This window comes from Podarcis raffonei, chromosome 18, assembly GCF_027172205.1.
Source record: "Podarcis raffonei isolate rPodRaf1 chromosome 18, rPodRaf1.pri, whole genome shotgun sequence".
In the NCBI taxonomy this organism is placed as follows: Eukaryota; Metazoa; Chordata; class Lepidosauria; order Squamata; family Lacertidae; genus Podarcis; species Podarcis raffonei.
In genome coordinates this window covers 6,752,296-6,775,344 of record NC_070619.1, presented here as the reverse complement: position 1 = coordinate 6,775,344, position 23,049 = coordinate 6,752,296, and the positions used below count along the sequence as shown (strand labels likewise).

General features: G+C 46.7%; 1 protein-coding gene and 1 long non-coding RNA gene across 4 annotated transcripts in view; one reads left to right on the top strand and one right to left on the bottom strand.

The window, feature by feature from the left end:
• LOC128405798 (uncharacterized) overlaps positions 1 to 23,049 on the bottom strand; it is a 227,796-nt gene that overhangs the window by 35,930 nt on the left and 168,817 nt on the right. The window lies entirely within an intron of this gene.
• MPND (MPN domain containing) overlaps positions 1,110 to 23,049 on the top strand; it is a 30,289-nt gene continuing 8,349 nt past the window's right edge. For 2 of the 3 annotated variants that reach the window (XM_053372745.1, XM_053372743.1), the window contains exons 1-8: positions 3,260 to 3,347; positions 8,759 to 8,967; positions 12,256 to 12,486; positions 14,120 to 14,279; positions 17,076 to 17,151; positions 20,198 to 20,294; positions 21,822 to 21,894; positions 22,582 to 22,658. In XM_053372745.1, coding sequence (XP_053228720.1) covers positions 3,299 to 3,347; positions 8,759 to 8,967; positions 12,256 to 12,486; positions 14,120 to 14,279; positions 17,076 to 17,151; positions 20,198 to 20,294; positions 21,822 to 21,894; positions 22,582 to 22,658 — 972 coding nt within the window. In that variant the 5' untranslated portion in view covers positions 3,260 to 3,298. Of the gene's footprint in view, positions 1,328 to 3,259; positions 3,348 to 8,758; positions 8,968 to 12,255; positions 12,487 to 14,119; positions 14,280 to 17,075; positions 17,152 to 20,197; positions 20,295 to 21,821; positions 21,895 to 22,581; positions 22,659 to 23,049 lie in introns of those variants that run through there. The other variant, XM_053372744.1, reaches the window with a different exon arrangement.

The following is a 23,049-nucleotide window of genomic DNA, read 5'->3' as shown; positions in this document are numbered from 1 at the left end:
TTTCCAACTCTACAATGCTGTGATGCTATTATTCCAGTGGTGCCAGATTTGGGGGCGGGGGGTTGCTTGGGGCCAGGAACCCTTCCCCTGTGGCACTTCGCAGAAAGGTGCTAAGATGCTAGGTTCCTCTGTCAGAGTCACTGCAGCGGGTTGGGCAAGATGACCCCTGGGGACCCCCCTTCCAGCTTCACAATTCTTCTTGTTGTTGTTTAGTCATTTAGTCGTGTCCGCCTCTTCGTGACCCCCTGGACCAGAGCACGCCAGGCCCTCCTGTCTTCCACTGCCTCCCACAGTTTGGTCAAACTCATGTTGGTAGCTTCGCAAACACTATCCCACCATCTCGTCCTCTGTCCTCCCCTTCTCCTTGTGCCCTCCATCTTTCCCAGCATCAGGGTCTTTTCCAGGGAGTCTTCTCTTCTCACGAGGTGACCAAAGTCTTGGAGCCTCAGCTTCAGGATCTGTCCTTCCAGTAAGCACTCAGGGCTGATTTCCTTCAGAATGGAGAGGTTTGATCTTCTTGCAGTCCATGGGACTCTCAAGAGTCTCCTCCAACACCATAATTCAAAAGCATCCATTTTTTGGCGATCAGCCTTTTTTATGGTCCAGCTCTCACTTCCATACATCACTACTGGGAAAACCAGAGCTTGAACTATACGGACCTTTGTCGGCAAGGTGATGTCTCTGCTTTTTAAGATGCTGTCCAGGTTTGTCATTGCTTTTCTCCCAAGAAGCAGGTGTCTTTTAATTTCGTGGCTGCTGTCACCATCTGCAGTGATCATGGAGCCCAAGAAAGTAAAATCTCTCACTGCCTCCATTTCTTCCCCGTCTATTTGCCAGGAGGTGATGGGACCAGTCGCCATGATCTTCGTTTTTTTGATGTTGAGCTTCAGACCACATTTTGCGCTCTCCTCTTTCACCCTCATTAAAGGGTTCTTTAATTCCTCCTCACTTTCTGCCATCAAGGTTGTGTCATCTGCATATCTGAGGTTGTTGATATTTCTTCCGGCAATCTAGCCTTCTATAATTCCTGCGCTGCAGAGGCTACATGACCCTGGGGCGTCCTTTACAATTCTAGGATTCTATCATTTGAGGACTCTCCCAGGCAGGTCCTGTTCCTGCGCTTCCTCTCCTTTTGTCTTCCCTTTCTCATTCCCTTCTTCTTCTGCTCTCCCTCCCTCCCTCCCTCCCTCCTTCCCTCTCTCTCCTTTGTCTTCCTTTCTCTCCCGTTCTCCTTTCCTCCCGGGGAGAGGCGGGGACAGCCGGGAGCCTCCGCGCCGTGACGCGCAGAGGAAGCGGCGAGGGGGAAGCGGAGCCATGGCTGCAGCAGGTACCCGGGAGGGAGGCGGGGATCGGGGCCCGTAGGCAGGAAGGAGGGAGGGAGGCGCGTTCCCGGCCCGGCTCGGATCCAGACCCTCTTTCTCCCCGCTGCCAGCCCAGCTCAGAGGATGGGCTCTCGGCCCCAGAACCTGCTTTTGCAGCTGTGCGCCCGGGGCGCGCGGCTCCCAGGCGGACTCCGGCCGGGATGGAGAGCGCTGGTCCTCTGAGAGCGCACAGACGGCTGCAAAGCCCAAGCTCACGGGATGGAGAATGGTGCTGATGTTGGGCCAGCTCCTGTTCATTTATCTCCCGGCCCCGATGGGTTGTAGGCAGGTGTTAGCCCTTCTCAGAGTAGACCCATTGGAGACAATGGGCGTGACTAACAGCGGTTCTGTTGCAGAGTCAAGATTCTTTATTATTATTATTATTTATTATTTCTTTTTATTGAGTTTCAGTTAATTAACCAAAAGAAAAAAACAAATCAACAATTTCATAAAAGATATCCAAACGTATTGCAAAATTAACACCATTTTCCATTGTATTTCTTTGTCTTCTCATTTAAATCTTTGTATCTTTAGATATTTAAATCTTTCCTCTACACACCTATTGACCTCCTTCCCTCCCGATTTCGGGCTTCTTAATAAAAATGCTTTCTTTTTCCTGCAGCTGTTAATTATTAATGTTTTACACATCATAAGATCTATGCCAAACCAGCTGTAGTTTTTAAGTTTCTATAATTTCCTTCAATGTATACCATAAATTTGTTCCAGTCGCTAATAAACTTTGTGTTTTTTTGGTTTCTAATTTTTTTGTCAACTTCGCTAATTCAACAAATTCAAATAATTTTGTTTTGTTTTGTTTTGTTGAATTAGCGAAGTTGACACAAAAAATTAGTACGATGGGTGGACGAATGGATGGACAAAGAGAGACCAACAAATGATGCATATGAATCTTGACTCTGAAAATTATTTGAAAAAATTAAACAAAATTATCAGAGTCAAGATTCATATGCATCATTTGTCGGTCTCTCTTTGTCCATCCATTTGTCCATCCATCGTACTATTATATTAATTTTTGAATTCTGAATTTATTGTTTTATACTGTATTTTATGCTGTTTTTTCTTGCATCCATTAAGTGTTTCAAAGTTGTTGTTAGCCGCCCTGAGTCCGGTTTTCTGAACCGGGAAGGGTGGGGTATAAATAAAAAATTATGATTTTATTTGTTATTAATTTCACAAAATTTATACGCCGTATAATTGTAAAAAAAAATAAAAATCTACAACCATCCATCCTTGCTAATATGTTTTCACAAAATTTAGACACCATGATTGTAAGACAAAAAACCCCCCAAACCTCAAGGCGGTTTGCGGAAAGATAAAACAAGAGACAAGTAAACAACAACTATTCAATAATATATCCAGTGAAAGGCAGGGCACACTAATCCTAAACATCTATTCATCTATTCATGCTGGGGGGGGGGTTATATTAATAGTTTATTAAGAAAGTTTAATTTATAGGAAGAGAGTGAGAAAAAAGAAAGAAAATAAACCAATACAGTGGTACCTCGGGTTAAGTACTTAATTCGTTCCGGAGGTCCGTTCTTAACCTGAAACTGTTCTTAACCTGAAGCACCACTTTAGCTAATGGGGCCTCCTGCTGCTGCCGCCACACTGCCGGAGCATGATTTCTGTTCTCATCCTGAAGCTAAGTTCTTAACCCGAGGTACTATTTCTGGGTTAGCGGAGTCTGTAACCTGAAGGGTATGTAACCTGAAGTGTCTGTAACCCGAGGTACCACTGTAGTCCCTTCTGCTTCCCATGTTGGGTCTATGCAGGCTGTAAGATCCAGAACAACTTTCCTTCCCCTTCTCTCATTCGCTGTCTCCAAACTCGGAGAACTCCCTCGGTTTTGGCTTGTATTCTCACTTGGGGCGCAAGGAAGTATCCCTCACTCTGGAGGGACGGGAGGAGGAAGATTTGCCATGAGGAGGGCGGCCGGTTGCCAGATTAAACAAAGTTTCAAATACAGTGGTACCTTGGTTCTCAAACTTAATCCGTTCCGGAAGTCCGTTCCAAAACCAAAGCATTCCAAAACCAAGGTGTGCTTCCCCATAGAACGTAATGCAGAATGGATGAATCCGTTCCAGACTTTGGAGGGACGGGAGGAGAAAGATTTGCCATGAGGAGGAAGGCTGGTTGCCAGATTAAACAAAGTTTCAAATACAGTGGTACCTTGGTTCTCAAACTTAATCCGTTCCGGAAGTCCGTTCCAAAACCAAAGCGTTCCAAAACCAAGGCGTGCTTTCCCATAGAAAGCAATGCAGAACGGATTAATCCTTTCCAGGGTTTTAAAAACAACCCCTAAAGCAGCAATTTAACATGAATTTTACTATCTAAAGAGACCATTGCTCCATAAAATGAAAGCAATAATCAATGTACTGCACTATAAAATAAATAAGACAGTATTGTAGGTGATAGAAATTTAAATTATTATTTTTTCCTTACGTTCACTGATGATAGTCACTGTTTGGATGGGGGGCTTTTATCCATTTCCACAGTCACACAATCCATCAGTAGCTGAACTGGGTTCCACACAGTCATGAAAACAAATGAACTGAAAAAGCCTCAAAAATAAAAACGCAAAATAAATAGCAAAAACAAAAGCGCCAAACTTAATCCGTTCCAAAAGTCCGTTTGACTTCTGAAATGTTAAAAAACCATGGCATAGCTTCTGATTGGTGCAGGCGCCCCGGAAACAATAACTGACAGCCGCATCGGACGTTCAGCTTCCAGAAAACGTTCGAAAACCGGAACAGTTACTCCTGGGTTCTGCCTGGTTCCCTGTTACTTGGCTTCTCGCAGTGAGGGAACCACCAGAAAGCCCCCAGTCTGGACCTCAGTGTCCGGGCAGAACGATGGGGGTGGAGATGCTCCTTCAGGGATACTGGGCCGAGGCCACTTAGGACTTTAAAGGCCAGCACCAACAATTTGAATTGTGCTCGGAAACGTACTGGGAGCCAATGTAGGTCATTCAAGACCGGTGTTATGTGGTTTTGGCGGCCACCCCCAGTCACCAGTCTAGCTGCCGCATTCTGGATTAGTTGTAGTTTCCGGGTCACCTTCAAAGGTAGCCCCACATAGAGCGCATTGCAGTAGTCTGAGCAGAAGATAACTAGAGCATGTACCATTCTGGAGAGGCAGTCTGCAGGCAGGAAGGGTCTCAGCCTGCGTACCAGATAGAGCTGATAAACAGCCGCCCTGGACACAGAACTGACCTGCGCCTCCATGGACAGCTGTGAGTCCAAAATGACTCCCAGGCTGCGCACCTGGTCCTTCAGGGGCACAGTGACCCCATTCAGGACCAGGGAGTCCCCCACACCTGTCCGCCTCCTGTCCCCCAAAAACAGTACTTCTGCCTTGTCAGGATTCAACCTCAACCTGTTAGCCGCCATCCATCCTCCAACCGCCTCCAGACACTCACACAGGACCTTCACCGCCTTCACTGGTTCACTATACCACTCTAATTAGGGGAGCGGGGAGATTTAAGGGCCTATGCAACTCTCCAGCTGCAACCCCAGACTCATCTAATCTTAGCCAAATCTTTTTTTTTAAATAAAATGTTTATTAAAGTTTTACAAAACATACACCACATATAACAAAACAAAAACAGAGACATCAGACAAAAAAAAAAATACACAATTAACAAGAAAGAAAGAAAAAAGAAAGGAAAATTCCACTTTTAGGTTTCAAAATTCCATATCCCTCTTTCCTGACCTCCTCACATCTCCCTTTTTTGTGTTCCTCTTTATTCCGTCAAATTCAGCAAATTATAACCCTTTTTCAAACCTCATTTATAATTATATGTTTCCACTTATTATGTCTCTAATTTCCCTTATCTTGATCCTTTACTCCACCTTATATACTTTGACATAATATTATTCTAGTCATACCCCCTCCTTTTTAAAATCCTTCTTTTCATAACTCTTTTAACCATATCCCCAATGCCATGTTACCTTCACTTCCCACATCATTTTAACACTCAAACATTTTGCAATATTTTTGTAGATAGTTCTTGAACTTTTTCCAATCCTCTTCCATCAATTCTTCTCCCTGGTCACGGATTCTGCCAGTCATTTCTGCCATCTCCATGTAGTCAATCACTTGCATCTGCCACTCTTCCACGGTGGGTAGATCTTGTGGAATCTTAGCCAAATCAAACATACGCCCCTTCTCTATACAAGGGGTCAGGGGATGATCACAAATGTTAACACCAAAGTCGTATCCATCAAGAACTGTCCCGCCAATCTTTTTTTTTTTTTAAAGATATTTATTAAAAATTTTAAGAAACGAAACAGATAAGTCTTAACAGAAAGAAAAACATACACAAAGGAATTACAAAAAATACAACAATAAATGACTAAAACACATAACAACACAAAAAGAAAAATAATTAAAAAAGAAACAAATCAGTTTTTCACATTTTTCAGAATTCTCATTAGCTTGTTTCTTTGACCTCCTCACACCTCCCTTTTTTGTATTCCCAATCACATCATTAATTCGGCAAATCCTTACCCCCCCTTTTTTATAACATTTAACTCAATTTTTTCAACAAATTTACATCTTTAAACTTTAACCAATAATCGAACCATTTTTACATATTATTACTGATCTTATTACTAAGTCCACTTAGGTCCAATCCAACATCATTTAACATCCGCCAATCTTCACCTTCATAAGGACTAGGTGCTTCCTTATTAATTTTCACAAAAGGCACCAAATCCTAGATGCTGGATTTTGCATCAGATTTCCCAGCTCTCTGATTCACAAATCTCTCCGTACAGAAAGCACTTCTAAACAATTGGAAGGTACAAGGAGCTGCTTTTGTAGCCTTATCATAGAATCATAGAGTTGGAAGAGACCACAAGGGCCATCAAGTCCAACCCCCTGCAAAGCAGGAAACACCATCAGAGCACTCCTGACATATGGTTGTCAAGCCTCTGCTTAAAGACCTCCAAAGAAGGAGACTCCACCACACTCCTTGGCAGCAAATTCCACTGTCGAACAGCTCTGACTGTCAGGAAGTTCTTCCTAATGTTTAGGTGGAATCTTCTTTCTTGTAGTTTGGATCCATTGCTCCGTGTCCGCTTCTCTGGAGCAGCAGAAAACAACCTTTCTCCCTCCTCTATGTGACATCCTTTTATATATTTGAACATGGCTATCATATCACCCCTTAACCTCCTCTTCTCCAGGCTAAACATGCCCAGCTCCCTTAGCCGTTCCTTATGAGGCTTTGCCTACGGGTGGGAAAAAGTATTGCACCCGGGAAAGGGAAGTGGGAGTCAAACAGACACTCAAGGAATAGTTTCAGAGAAAAAACTTTATTTCTACCATCCACGAAGTGGTAGAAGGAGCAAGTGTGATAGATTCACAAAACAAGCACAGGTTCACAGTCATTTGCACAGAGCATATATTCCCCTTCAGTTCCCTCCCCTTTCTCTTCCTCAAGAGTCCTGCCCCATGAGTTCCCCTGAGCATGAACAGAAAGCTCCTGTCTTTGGGACTCTTTTGGACTCTTGGCACCCTTCCCAGCAAAGGGGGCGAGAAGTCTTGCGTTCAGCGTGTCCAAAGATGTGTTACAACCGAATGAGATAAGATTCAGTTCTCAGGCTTGCTTTGAACAGAGCCTATTCATTAGCTTTTTGATAAAAGTAACATTTTGCCTTTGCTACAGCATCTTGTGAGAAAGCCGAGGAAAACTTTAGCTGTGGATTTTTAGAAGAGAGAAAAGGAATTTTGGACAGTTTGAGGCCTAAGGTGACTTCGGGCCTAGGTGGGGCACCTGTCCTCACCTCCTTCACTTTCTCATGAGGAAGCCCATCTGTCTAGCTCAGGATAGTCTGCAATGGCAGGTCAAGGGACCCGCAGAGTCCCTGCAATGCAGGAATCTCGGCTGGTCAGCCGACCTTGGTCTGGACCAGGCGTAGGCAAACTCGGCCCTCCAGATGTTTTGAGACTACAATTCCCATCATCCCTGACCACTGGTCCTGTTAGCTAGGGATGACGGGAGTTGTAGTCCCAGAACATCTGGAGGGCCGAGTTTGCCTATCCCTGGTCTGGACACAAGACTTTTGCTGGTGCAGCCTAGAATAAAAAGGTAAAGGGACCCCTGACCGTTAGGTCCAGTCGTGGCCGACTCTGGGGTTGCGGCGCTCATCTCGCTTTATTGGCCGAGGGAGCCGGCGTACAGCTTCCGGGTATGTGGCCAGCAGGACTAAGCCGCTTCTGGCGAACCAGAGCAGCGCATGGAAACACCGTTTACCTTCCCGCCGGAGCGGTACCTATTTATCTACTTGCACTTTGATGTGCTTTCGAACTGCTAGGTTGGCAGGAGCAGGGACCGAGCAATGGGAGCTCACCCCGTCATTGCGGGGATTTGAACCGCCGACCTTCTGATCGGCAAGCCCTAGGCTCTGTGGTTTAACCCACAGCGCCACCCGCGTCCCGCAGCCTAGAACAGCCTTAGCCTTTTTTTGCTGCTGCATCACACTGTGGACTCACGTTAAGCTTGTGGTCCACCAAGAGCCCTTAGATCCTATTCACACATGCTTCTAGTAACCCGGGTGTCCCCCATCCTATATATGTGCATCTGGTTCTTCCTGCCTAAGTGCAGAACCAGACATTTGTCCCTATTAGAATTCCTTTTGTTAGCTTGGGTCCAGTTCTCCGCAATCTGTTAATGTCATTTCGAATTCTGATTCTGCCATCAGCTACCCTTCCCAGTTCGGTGTCTACTAGATCGTGAGGGTGGGTGGGGGAATATTCCCAACCCCGCCTGGATTTGCTGGGGATCAAACCTAAATTTCCCAGCCTGATCCCTCCTGGCTCCCTGATCATTCCTTCTGCGCTTACTCTTCCCAAACCATAGCTGTCAACCGTCCCTTATTTGGTGGGAAAGTCCCTTATCCCAGTGCCATGTCCTGCTGCTGTCCCTTATTGATGACGTTCCTTAAATTTCCCAGGTTTCAAAGGAAGCAGCTCCTCTCCCTCCCTCCCTGCTGGCCAGGGAGGAGGGAGGCTCCAACTGGGTTGCTTGGCTGCGTTGTTCACCCAATAAGGAGTCTAAGAACGACTGGGGGGTGGAGCTTGCATGCCTTGTGCTGATCAAATTGGCCGCGTTGCCTGGGGACTCGCCTTTGCTCAGCGCTTCCCAGCGGAGAGGCGGCGATGGTTTCCCTTGCTGCATCCCCTTTGCCGGGTTGCTGCGCTGTGGGAACCACCGCTTGAGGCTTCGTTTGGCTGCTTCCTTTGGCTCGGAGGGGCTCAGAAGTTGAACATGCCTGTGCTGGGAAGATCCCTTATTTTGGCTGCTGATCCCTTATTTTCGAGGCTGCTGGTCCCTTATTTTCAAATCTGTAAGTTGACAGCTATGTCCCAAACCCTAGATGCAGAATCCCTCGGAGGAGACGATTGCCTGGAAGAGGACGAGGAGGAGCTGGAGGCAAGCTTGGAAGACCACGAGAACGTGGGAAAATTACTGGTTCCTGGCAGGCGTAGCTGCTGCATTCTGACCCGTCGCGGAATCACTCTGCGCGTGCTTCTCAAGGATGGGCTGATTGAGCCCGGAGAGGGCGTTCTCTCCATTTACTACCTGGTAATAATAATAATAATAATAATAATAATAATAATAATAATTTATTTGTACCTTGCCCATCTGGCTGGGTTTCCCCAGCCACTCTGGGCGGCTTCCAACAAAGACCAAAAATACACTCAAATGTCACACATTAAAAACTTCCCTGAACAGGGCTGCCTTCAGATGTCTTCTGAATGTCAGGTAGCTGTTTATCTCTTTGACATCTGGTGGGAGGGTGTTCTACAGGGCGGGGGCCACCACCGAGAAGGCCCTCTGCCTGGTTCCCTGTAGCTTTGCTTCTCGCAATGAGGGAACCACTAGAAGGCCCTCGGCGCTGGACCTCAGCGTCCAGACAGAACGGTAAGATGCTCTCATCATTCTGTCGCTTCTCCTTGCAAGAAGCGGGCAAGGGGAGTGCTGGTCCTCAATCGTGTGGGACGTGATACGTTAAGTAGCAGTCAAGCACAACATTCCTTGTTTTCCTAGAGTGGCCATGCAGGGGGAATGTTCCTGTTTCCTCCTGGCTGGGACATACTTCCTTTTACATATGACTAGAGGTGGGCATATGGGACACGGGTGGCACTGTGGGTTAAACTACAGAGCCTAGGACTTGCTGATCAGAAGGTTGGCGGTTCGAATCCCCGTGACGGGGTGAGCTCCCGTTGCTCTGTCCCTGCTCCTGCCAACCTAGCAGTTCGAAAGCACGTCAAAGTGCAAGTAGATAAATAGGTACCGCTCCAGAGGGAAGGTAAACAGCGTTTCCGTGCGCTGCTCTGGTTCGCCAGAAGCGGCTTAGTTATGCTGGCCACATGACCTGGAAGCTGTACGCCGGCTCCCTCGGCCAGTACAGCGAGATGAGCGCCGCAACCCCAGAGTCAGTCACGACTGGACTTAAATGGTCAGGGGTCCGTTTACCTTTACCTGGAGGTGATCATGACCTTACCTGTAACAAAAGGGACAGGGCACACAGCTCTCTCTCTCTCTTTTAATTCCTCCATCGTTGGATCAGCTTTTAGCTAGAGATTAGCTTCCAGCCAACAGAGGACACTGGGACTATCTCCATATGGGAAAAATCCATGTATATACTTTGTAACTAAGTCTGCCTTCAGAGATCCATCTGTGAACTGAATGTGAGTAAACTACTTATATACATAGCTGTCAACGTTTCCCTTTTCTTGCGAGGAATCCTATTTGGAATAAGGGAATTTCTCTTTAAAAAAGGGAAACGTTGACAGCTATGCTTATATATACTTTCAGCTATGCTTATATATACTTTATGGTGTGTTAATTCTTTTAAGAGGGGTATAAGGGAACTTACATGGAAGCTGATAGTGAGAGGCTTACACAAGCCTGCAACCAGCTACCTGCTGTGTGTTTAAAAGGGGAATGTGAAACTCTGGTAAGTAAAGGAAGTTAGGAAGGATATTAATAAACAATATATCCTCTCCTGCCTCCCCGAACATTCCCACAAATGGCACTCACTTGAGAGGAGCTGGGACTGAGCTCCAGCTGGGGGGAAAAGCACTGGTTACGACATAAATGAACTTAGAAAAAGACTGGAATCATCTATTTCTCTCCTGCACACCCACCCATGCCTTTGTTCTCTCTCTCTCTCTCTCTCTCTCTCCATTTTTAATGGTTTTTTTTTAACATATCATTTCCAACAATCGTTTAACATAACTTCTTATCCTATACAATATTTTAGACTTCTGTCAACCACTTCTGAGGATTTTCCGTTCTTTATCATTTGTTCTGCATTTCTTAATTTCTCTATTACTTTTGGTTACAGAAAGGTAGCCGTGTTGGTCTGCCATAGTCAAAACAAAAAAATTTTTTCCTTCCAGTAGCACCTTAAAGACCAACTACCGTATTTTTCGCACCATAGGACGCACTTTTTCCCCTCCAAAAATGAAGGGGAAATGTGTGTGCGTCCTATGGTGCGAATGCAGGCTTTCGCTGAAGCCTGGAGAGCGAGAGGCATCGGTGCGCACCGACCCCTCTCGCTCTCCAGGCTTCAGGAAGCTATCCGCAAGCCTTGCAAGCCCAGCGGGAGTTCCCGCGGGCTCACAAGGCTTGCGGGCAGCAGCCTGCAGCCCCGGCGAGTGTCCGCAAGCCTTGCGCGCCCGGCGGGAGGTCCCGCCGAGCGCTTGAGGCTTGGGGCGGCAGCCTGTCGCCCAAAGCACGGGGAGCCCTCCAGAGGGCTCCCCGTGCTTCGGGCGAGTGTTCGCAAGGCTTGGGGCGGCAGCCGCGGCTGGGGGGGGAATAATTTTTTTTTATTCATTCCCCCCCCCCAAAAAAACGAGGTGCGTCCTATGGGCCGGTGCGCCCTATAGAACGAAAAATACGGTAAGTTAGTTCTTGGTATGAGCTTTCGTGTGCATGCACACTTCTTCAGATACACTGAAACAGAAGTTGCCAGATCCTTCTATATAGTGAGAAGGTGGGGAGGGGTATTACTCAGAAGGGTGGTGGGAATGGGTGATTGGAGATAGCTGTGATGAGCCTGTTGACGACTCTTAACGACTGCAAAAGGTCTTACAGGAAAAAGCAAGGGGTGAGAAAGTGAAAAATGGCTTTCTCTATTACTTTTGATTATCCTTAACCATCTCATCATAGTCTTTCTTGCAGTCCTACTGATTATCCTTAACCATCTCATCATAGTCTTTCTTGCAGTCCTACTAGCGTAATCTCTTTATTACAATTGCTTTTCAAATAGTTCAAATATTTACTCCAGTCTTCTAAGAATCTCTGATCCCGCAGATTTCGAATCCTTCCTGTTGTCTAATTCTGCATAGTCCATTAATTTCATTAGCCATTCTTCTTTCGTCGGTAATTCTTCTTGCTTCCATTTTTGTGCCAATAATATTCTTGCTGCCATCATTGCATATAAAAACAACTTACAGTCCTGTCTATTAATGTCATCTCCTACAATGCTAATTAAAAATGCTTCTGGTTTTTTTAATACAGTGGTACCTCCGGTTAAGTACTTAATTCGTTCCGGAGGTCCGTACTTAACCTGAAACTGTTCTTAACCTGAAGCACCACTTTAGCTAATGGGGCCTCCTACTGCTGCCGTGCCGCCGGAGCACGATTTCTGTTCTCATCCTGAAGCAAAGTTCTTAACCTGAAGCACTATTTCTGGGTTAGCGGAGTCTGTAACCTTAAGTGTATGTAACATGAAGCGTATGTATCCCGAGGTACCACTGTAAATGTATATTTCAACATCTTTGTCGTCTCATTATATATAGTTTCCCAGAAGTTTTCCACTTTTTTACATTCCCATTGTCTCTCCTCTCTCACCTGTCCCAGGGCAAGAAGTTCTTGGGCGACCTCATGACAGATGGCAAGATCGTTTGGCAGGAGACGGGTCAAGTGTTCAACTCCCCAAGCGCCTGGGCGACCTACTGCAAAAAGCTTGTCAACCCAGCCAAGAAGTCTGGGTGTGGCTGGGCGTCGGTCAAGTATAAGGGCCAGAAATTAGACCAGTATAAAGCTGTTTGGCTGAAGAAGTACCAGCCCAACACCCCCCCTGCAGAGGAGGTGAATGAAAACCCTAATTTATCTTTCACTTGTTAGAGCACTGCATTTATGTACAAGCAACATGGGACGCGGGTGGCGCTGTGGGTTAAACCACAGAGCCTAGGACTTGCCGATCAGAAGGTTGGCGGTTCGAATCCCCACGACGGGGTGAGCTCCAGTTGCTCGCTCCCTGCTCCTGCCAACCTAGCAGTTCGAAAGCACGCCAGTGCAAGTTGATAAATAGGTACCGCTCCGGCGGAAAGGTAAACGGCGTTTCCGTGCGCTGCTCTGGTTCGCCAGAAGCGGCTTAGTCCTGCTGGCCACATGACCCAGAAGCTGTACGCCGGCTCCCTCGGACATTAAGCGAGATGAGCGCCGCAACCCCAGAGTTGGTCACGACTAATGGTCAGGGGTCCCTTTGCCTTTACTTAAGTAAGCAACAGTTTAGATTTATCCGATTATGGTAAATGCAAAAAAAGCTGCTTTTAATGGGTTAAAAAAAATAAAGGACTCTAAATTTTTATATATACTTAATGGCGACACAGTTATTTGCCGTCTTTTGTTTGTGCTTCTGTGCAAGAATAACTAATGCAGTTTTCATTTACGCTAAGAAATTAAGGGCTATCTGCTTTCTGCCCCAAGATCTTTGGATGAAGGACAGCATACAAATTTAATAATTTAATGTGGACTCCCACCATTGCTGGGGAGAGTGGTTGGGAAGAGATATTCTTACTCTCTCACAGCAGAGTTAAGCACAACAGTGATTGCACAGACCACATTAAAACTTGGTTAGATTTCACATATGCCCTCATCCACTTTCAAAACAAATGTTCCCAAGAAAAATACTTAGGCTAGAATAAATCACAGTAAGTGGTTTGTTTATTTTTGCTCACAGAGTTTCCAGAATTTAAAATGGACAAATCTGTCAGCTGGCAGTAAGACAAAAATGAAGAAATGACTTTAAAAGGAAATAACTTTTCAGTGGTACCTCGGGTTAAGTACTTCGTTCCAGAGGTCCGTTCTTAACCTGAAACTGTTCTTAACCTGAAGCACCACTTTAGCTAATGGGGCCTCCCGCTGCTGCTGCGTCGCCGGAGCACAATTTCTGTTCTCATTCTGAAGCAAAGTTCTTAACCCAATGTATTATTTCTGGGTTAGTGGAGTCTGTAACCTGAAGCGTATGTAGCCCGAGATACCACTGTACTTACTTCCAAAGAGGATCATGCAATCTTTGGGTTGCAGGCTGTAAGATCTCCTTTTTTGAGAGATTCAGTTCACTTGGTTTTTCTTGCAGCTGGGAGCCATCGTCCGCATGGCTCCTTCTTTGCTTCTTGCATGAAGCACAGAGGAAAAGACTGAGAAGTGGGGAAACAGAGGGCCTGCTAAGCCACACCCACTGGCTACCTGAGTTCCGGGCTCAGGTTAACTCTTTCATGCACGCAAGTTTGAGTTGGCAACTGTATATTGCAGAAGCTGCCACTATCTTATGCATTCTGGCCCACCGCCAAACTGCTCTGGATGTTCGATCTGAAGCCGTCTGGAGCAACTGAGGGCATGGCCATTCTTCCTTCCTCACATGACAGCTCTTGTAGGCTGAGCAGCAGTGGGGAGACTGCCCTCTCTGACAGCTTTTGCATCTATTTTTCTCCCCCAGAGTTTAGTGAGCGAAGGGGAAGAGGACGAGCTTGCCGATGAGGAGGAGGAAGAAGCCAAGGGGGTTAAGTCAGTCCTCTCAGAGTCCATGCTGGCTAAGAAATTGGAGGACAAGACCCGGAAGCAACAGACCAAAAGTCTTGCAGAATTGCACAGCTCAGGTAAGTCAATGTAGTAATGATTTATATGCCGCTGACTTGCCAAAATGGGTTTCTAAGCAGTTTACAAATGTAAAACCAATTATATATATATTTTTTAAAAACTCATCCTTTAAAAACACCCATAAACTTAGTACAGTGGTATCTCGGGTTATATATGCTTCAGGTTACATACGCTTCAGGTTACAGACTCTGCTAATATTACCTCGGGTTAAGAACTTTGCTTCGGGATGAGAACAGAAATCGTGCAGCTGCGGCGGCTGTAGGAGGCCCCATTAGCTAAAGTGGTGCTTCAGGTTAAGAACAGTTTCAGGTTAAGAACGGACATCTGGAACAAATTAAGTACTTAATCCGAGGTACCACTGTACAGTCATACTTTGGTTCTCAAACGGAATCCATTCTGGAAGTCCGTTCAACTTCCGAAAACGTTCAAAAACCAAGGCACGGCTTCCGATTGGCTGCACTCACTTCTGGGTTTGCAGTGTTCGGGAGCCAAAACGTTTGAGTCACAAGGCGTTCGACAACCAAGGTACGACTGTATAGTTTTATTACATATGCGACCGCAAAACAGTCTGACTCCACAAACAGATCTTTATACAGCAGGACGCACTGAAATAAAAGAAATTTGTGAGAACTGATGTTCTCACAAATTCTTGAAAAACAGACTTCCCCCCACTGCAGGAAGGAATTTTGGCTAGCATTGTTGTTGTTGAGTCGTTTAGTCGTGTCCGACTCTTCGTGACCCCCTGGACCAGAGCACGCCAGGCACTCCTGTCTTCCACTGCCTCCCGCAGTTTGGTCAAACTCATGCTGGTAGCTTCGAGAACACTGTCCCACCATCTCGTCCTCTGTCGTCCCCTTCTCCTTGTGCCCTCCATCTTTCCCAACATCAGGGTCTTTTCCAGGGAGTCTTCTCTTCTCATGAGGTGGCCAGAGTATTGGAGCCTCAGCTTCAGGATCTGTCCTTCCAGTGAGCACTCAAGGCTGATTTCCTTCAGAATGGAGAGGTTGGATCTTCTTGAAGTCCATGGGACTCTCAAGAGTCTCCTCCAGCACCATAATTCAAAAGCATCAATTCTTCGGCGATCAGCCTTCTTTATGGTCCAGCTCTCACTTCCATACATCACTACTGGGAAAACCAGTAGCTAGCGCTACCCTTTGATAAAGGTCACAATGGTTTTGCTATGTATAAAAAAAATCACTAAAATACATTTTGTAAACGAAACGAAGCACAAACACCCGCAATTAAAATGCAGAATAAAAGAAACCTGTTTAAATGATACAACAATGACAGGTGTTGAAACGGCGGGTGGAGATGTTTAATTTTGCATTTCATGGCTCAATTTAGCTCAGTGCTGGCCAGTCCCTTTGTTTTTTTTTTTGTTTTTTAAAAATAATTTTTATTAACAGGCCAATCAAATCACATTAATTCCAAATCACATTAGTTCCAAATCATACAGCCAAATTTTTAAAATTTTGTTGGGGGTACCCATACTTCAAACTCCGAAAGGGATCCAAACGTCACTCTTCCTGCTGCTTTAATTACACAGTTCTGCCCAGATAGTCTCTTTGTTATTTTCCTCATCTTCTTGTTGTTATCATATATTCCTTTGTGATCTCTGATAATCTTCACAAGCGGGTTGAAAACAAACATATCCTGTGTGGATTTTACACACTCCAAGAGCCGTATCACATAAAGGACAGACGCCATTTCCACACCTCCGTAAAGAACATTCCCACAGTCTGTCCGTTGATTTCCACAGGCCTGCCAATCTGTATCTCAGAGGGCCCTGCCAGGTCAAATTCACATGTGAGTCATTTTGGACTCACAGCTGTCCATGGAGGCGCAGGTTAACTCTGTGTCCAGGGCAGCTGTCTACCAGCTCCACCTGGTACGCAGGCTAAGACCCTACCTGCCCGCGAACTGTCTCGCCAGAGTGGTGCATGCTCTGGTTATCTCACGCTTGGACTACTGCAATGCGCTCTACGTGGGGCTACCTTTGAAGGTGACCCGGAAACTGCAATTAATCCAGAATGCGGCAGCTAGACTGGTGACTGGGAGTGGCCGCCGGGACCACATAACACCGGTTCTGAGAGATCTGCATTGGCTCCCAGTACGTTTCCGAGCACAATTCAAAGTGTTGGTGCTGACCTTTAAAGCCCTAAACGGCCTCGGTCCTGTATACCTGAAGGAGCGTCTCCACCCCCATCGTTCAGCCCGGACACTGAGATCCAGCGCCGAGGGCCTTCTGGCGTTTCCCTCATTGCGAGAAGTGAGGCTACAGGGAACCAGACAGAGGGCCTTCTTGGTAGTGGCGCCCGCCCTGTGGAACGCCCTCCCATCAGATGTCAAAGAGATAAATAATTACCTGACATTCAGAAGACATCTTAAGGCAGCCCTGTTCAGGGAAGTTTTTAATATGTAACGCTGTACTGTTTTTAACACTGATTGGGAGCCGCCCAGAGTGGCTGGGGAAACTCAGCCAGATGGGCGGGGTATAAATAATAAATTATTATTATTATTATTATTATTATTATTATTATTATTATTATTATTATTCCGATAACCATACATTCACATTGCGATGACCACGGTCCTCCTCCCTCTCGTCCTCCTGTGGGCAGGCCTGTCTTAACGAATCTCCATTTGTAACTGCTTCGCAAAGCTTTCTTTCCATTCCCGACGTTCCCACCAGTCCTCTCTTTGATCAGTAATTCATTTCCACACTGTTCTTAATCTCCTGCTTGTGATTAGTAATTTGCAACGATTCTTTCTCATCCCTTTGTTTTTAACCGCAGATAACAGCAAAAGGCTGGACTGCAGGAATCGAATCCCTGTCCGTTATTGCAGCCTGGGGAGTCGGGACTCTTCCAGGTATGTCCATCGTATGTATGAAATCCTTTCAGTAGCTAGAGGCAGATGTCTTGTGTGCATAGCTGTCAGCTTACAGATTTGAAAATAAGGGGCCAGCAGCCTTGAAAATAAGGGACCAGCAGCCAAAATAAGGGATCTGCAGCCTCACCTCTTCCAGGCACTCCAGTCTTCCTGTCCTCCTGCAGTCTGGTCTAACTCATGCTGGTAGCTTCGAGAACACTGTCCAACCAACTTTGTAACCAGAGGTTCAACTGAATAGAATCTGAATCACATGCACCACAAGGCCTATGCAGCCTCAGCTTCAGATGGCTCCCCGGCCTGGCTTTGCACTGCAAAGTTTGCAGCAGCGCGTGCAACAAATGGCGTCCAGCATTCAAAAACTCCCTCAGCTTGCATTAACTAGCCACACACAAGGCATGCAAGCTCCACCCCCCAGTCATTCTTAGACTCCTTATTGGGTGAGCAACACAGCCAAGCAACACAGTTGGAGCCTCCCTCCTCCCTGGCCGGCAGGGAGGGAGGGAGGGAGAGGAGCTGCTTCCTTTGAAATTTAAGGGACATCATTTAAGGGACATTTAAGGGACATCCATCAATAAGGGACAGCAGCGGGACATGGCGCTGGAATAAGGGACTGTCCCTTCAAATAAGGGACACTTGACAGCTATGCTTGTGTGCAGCTGTGCTCAGGGGGTGAAATCTGGCAACCAAGTGCAGCATGCTGACAACCTCAGGGTCTAATTTAAAAAGCAGGGGGAAAGGCTCTAGTCCTCAAGGCGAAGGCAGACTTGAGAATGGATGCCTCTGTTTTGAGTTGCTGCATGGGGAGGCAGGATTTCAGCCGCGGCTGGAGAAGCTAGTTTGGTGAAATGCGGCCAGCGCTGTAAAAGAGAAAACTCTGGCTGGGATTCACAATGTGGCCCTCTAGACTTCTCTCACCGGCCCCTTGAAAGCACCCACAATTCTTGCACTCTCCTACAGCGTTTTTCCCGAGCCGGAACATGCCCGTGGGCTTAATAATAATAATAATAATAATAATAATAAATTACTTATACCCCGCGCCCATCTGCCTGAATTTCCCCAGCCACTCTGGGCGGCTTCCAACAAAAGATTAAAATACAATACAGTGGTACCTCGGTTACATACGCTTCAGGTTACATACGCTTCAGGTTACAGACTCCGCTAACCCAGAAATATTGCTTCAGGTTAAGAACGTTGCTTCAGGATGAGAACAGAAATTGTGCTCCAGTGGCACAGTGGCAGCAGGAGGCCCCATTAGCTAAAGTGGTGCTTCAGGTTAAGAACAGTTTCAGGTTAAGTACGGACCTCCGGAACAAATTAAGTACTTAACCCGAGGTACCACTGTAGTCCGTCAGACGTTAAAAGCTTCCCTAAGCAGGGTTGCCTTCAGATGTCTTCTAAAAGTCTGGTAGTTGTTGTTCTCTTTGACGTCTGGTGGGAGGGTGTTCCACAGGGCAGGTGCCACCACTGAGAAGGCCCTCTGCCTGGTTCCCTGTAGCTTGGCTTCTCGCAGCGAGGGAACCTTTAGCAAGGCCTCTTGCGAGCTGGGGAGGGCAGAGAGGGGGTGAGTCGATGTTATTAGACTCGTGAAATTTACATGTATTGCTCCTCCCACTTTTGGCTCTGGCCCGCCCACCACTGGCCCGTGGCCTCTGGGAGGGAATATGGTCCCCAGGCTGAAACACTTTCACCTCGCCTTGCAACAGCACATTGCGATACGGCGCAGCGTGGGTGCAGTTTTCGGCATAATAGTACAAAAGCAAAATAACGACTTGCTGAATGCAAGATGGGTTTAGAACACAATTGCGTAAACCGATTCTGAAGAAAATGTTGTTGTTTTTTTACGAGGAACCTGATACTTTGGAGCATATTTTCTTTTCTCGTGATTTTGGCATTTATGCCAGAACACAATTATTAGAGGCCTTACAACTCAATAGGCTGATGTCTACGCTACCAAGAGGACCTGCTTTCGGACAGGAATGATCAAATTACTTTAATAGTGGCTGAATTTTTGAGTGCTGTCCATGTAGAAAGCCTGGGCCATTATAAAGAGATTTAGTGGTTCTTAATTGATTGGTGATGTGGTATTATTTATGCAAATTGATTTCCTCTGGCGTTAAAGATCTGACTGGAACAAACCTTGTTATGCTGAGCTCGTATCTTGCACAATTTGTATACAGTGTCTGTTAATATGTGGTTTGCTATGCCTAATAGCAGGTGGCGATGTGGGTTAAACCACAGAGCCTAGGACTTGCCGATCAGAAGGTCAGCAGTTCGAATCCCCACGACGGGGTGAGCTCCCGTTGCTCGGTCCCTGATCCTGCCCACCTAGCAGTTCGAAAGCACGTCAAAGTGCAAGTAGATAAATAGGCAGGAAGGTAAACGGCGTTTCCGTGCGCTGCTCTGGTTCACCAGAAGCGGCTTAGTCCTGCTGGCCACACGACCCGGAAGCTGTACGCCGGCTCCCTCAGCCAATAAAGCGAGATGAGCGCCGCAACCCCAGAGTCAGTCACGACTGGACCTAACGGTCAGGGGTCCCTTTACCTTTACCTAAAGGATATTTGATGATGTAAACCACTAACGGGCTTTGTTTGGGAAAGAATTTTTCACAAACAAAACATGCCATCCATTTATACTGCAATTTATACTGTGATCCTCAGATGTTTAACAAATAAATACAGTTACAGATAGGTAGCCGTGTTGGTCTGCCATAGTCAAAACAAAAAATTTTTTTCCTTCCAGTAGCACCTTAAAGACCAACTAAGTTAGTTCTTGGTATGAGCTTTCGTGTGCATGCGAAGTGTATCTGAAGAAGTGTATCTGAAGAAGTGTGCATGCACACGAAAGCTCATACCAAGAACTAACTTAGTTGGTCTTTAAGGTGCTACTGGAAGGAAAAAATAAATACAGGATTGACTGCCCCAAGTCAGCTTAAGTCGTATTTAAAAGCCTTTGCATTCGGCTCATTAATATATATATATTTAATGCTATTAGTGCTCATGATGGCCGTTTCTTTGTCTGCCTTTAGGAATCCTCACACCTTGGTAGAAGTGACGTCTTTCGCAGCCCTTAACAAGTTCCAGCCTTTCAATGTCGCCATCTCCAGCAACGTCCTTTTGTTAGTGGTACGTGGACATTTGGCAGGGCCCTGGCCGGCCCCACCAAGGGGCAAGGGGAGAAGCAACCGCCTCAGTAATAATATAATAATAAATTATTCTTTCTACCCTACCCATCTGGCTGGGTTTCCCCAGCCACTCGGGGTGGCTCCCAAGAGAATATTAAAACAGAATAGAACATCAAACATTAAAAATTTCCCTCAGGCGGCAGAATCCAGTGGTGCAGCAGATCCTGGTGCCGATTTTTCTTCTGCCCTCCGTCCCTCCCTGGTTCCTGATGTAAATCTTCCCTCCCCTCTTCTTCCCTGGTGGAAATAATGCAAGCGGAAAGTTCCCTTAATAATTGCAATTTTTTAAAAAAACACCCCCTTGGGAATCAGCACTGCTTAGGTTCGGAAAAATAGCCTGCAGTCTTTTTTCCTCTGCTAGTGCATACAGTAGTAGTAGTAGTAATTATTATTATTATTATTAATAATAATAATACCCCGCCCATCTGGCTGGGTTTCCCCAGTCACTCTGGGCAGCACCCAACAAAATTAAAAGCACAATAAAACATTAAAAACTTCCCTAAACAGGGCTGCTTTCAGATGTCTTCTAAAAGTCAGATAGCTGTTTATTTCCTTTACACCTGGTGGGCGCCACTACCGAGAAGGCCCTCTGCCTGGTTCCCTGTAACCTCACTTTTCGCAGAGAGGGAACTGCCAGAAGGCCCTTGGAGCTGGACCCCGGTGTCCGGGCTGAACGATGTGGGTGGAGACGCTCCTTCAGGTATACTGGACCGAGGCCGTTTAGGGATTGAAAGGTCAGCACCAACACTTTGAATTGTGCTCGGAAATGTCCTGGGAGCCAATGAAGGTTTTTCAGGACAAGTATTATATGGCCTTGGTGGCCGCTCCCAGTCACCAGTCTAGGTTGTTGTAGTTTCCGGGTCACCTTCAAAGGTAGCCCCACGTAGAGCACATTGCAGTAGTCCAAGCGGGAGATAACCAGAGCATGCACCACTCTGGCGAGACAGTGTGGGCAGGGAGGGTCTCATTCTGCGTACCAGACGGAGCTGGTAGACAGCCATCCTGGACACAGAATTAACCTGTGCCTTCATGGACAGCTGTGAGTCCAAAATGACTCCCAGACTGCGCACCTGGTCCTTCAGGGGCACAGTTACCCCATTCAGGACCAGGGCGTCCCCCACACCCTGTCCCCACAAAACAGTCCTTCTGTCTTGTCAGGATTCAACCTCAATCTGTTAGCCGCCATCCATCCTCCATCACTCCAGACACTCACACAGGACCTTCACTGGTTCTGATTTAAAAGACTGGTAGAGCTTTTGGGGGTGGAGGGAGGAATCCATAAATCTGATTGCTTGGATTCTGATATGAGGAATATAGCATTGTAGAGTTGGGAGGGACACTAAGAGTCATTTAGTCTGACCCCCGTGCAATGCAGGGATTATGGGAGCTAGAGTCCAGCAGCACCCATGGCACCCAAGGGTGACCAAACCTCCAAACCTGTGCTCTCCCCACCCCGCTTTCCTCTTAGGACTTCCATAGTCACCTGACGAAGAGTGAAGTGACTGGCTATCTCGGAGGTCGCTGGGACACCAACAGCCAGCGTAAGTTCCCCTGGGGTAACTAGCAAGGGAGTGGAGCTGAAATGTTCCAAATTTCCTTTAAAAAGTACGTAATTAAATACATTTTAAAATGCATTTAATTAAATAACAGGACCAGTGGTCAGGGATGATGGGAATTGTAGTCCTAAACATCTGGAGGGCTGGAGTTTGCTTATGCCTGACTTACATCGTAGGAGCCTGCACAACACAAAACACTGTTGCTGTATGTAGGTTTTTATTTTTTATCTATGCCTATGCCTGGTCTGGGGCACAGGTGGCGCTGTGGGTTAAACCACAGAGCCTAGGGCTTGCCGATCAGAAGGTCAGCAGTTCGAATCCCCGCAACGGGGTGAGCTCCCATTGCTCGGTCCCTGCTCCTGCCAACCTAGCAGTTCGAAAGCACATCAAGTGCAAGTAGATAAATAGGTACCACTCCGGCGGGAAGGTAAACAGCGTTTCCGTGCACTGCTCTGGTTCGTCAGAAGCGGCTTAGTCCTGCTGGCCACATGACCTGGAAGCTGTGCGCCGGCTCCCTCGGCCAGTAAAGCGAGATGAGCGCCGCAACCCCAGTCAGCCACGACTGAACCTAATGGTCAGGGGTCCCTTTACCTTTACCTCTGCCTGGTCTAAGAGGACTCTCAAGATTGACTTTCAAGCTCATACACATCTTTTCTTTTTTAAATCTTTCAGTGTTAACGGTGCTGAGGGCATTCCCTTGCCGATCACGCCTTGCGGACGGGGACTTAGCAGCTGCTGTGGAAGAAGAGGTAAGGAGCTCATATCATTAGTAAAGGTGGTGCTGGAGTCCAACATGGGGTAGCGGGCACCACGGCTGCCCCATGGATTGTGTGTTCGATTCTTCCTTTGCCTTCCAGCTGTCTTGGAAGTATAACTCCTGGGCAAACAGCTTGGATGAAGATGATGGGAAGACAGGTTGCTCCCCGTTCGAGGGTGTTCTTCTTCGGTTGGGACCTCCCTCGTTTTCCATTTTGGGGCTAACGAAACACGGACCGCAGTAGCGGCATACATTTGTTGTTTGGTTGTTTAGTCGTGTCCGCCTCTTCGTGACCCCCTGGGCCAGAGCACGCCAGGCACTCCTGTCTTCCACTGCCTTCCGCAGTTTGGTCAAACTCATGCTGGCAGCTTTGAGAACACTGT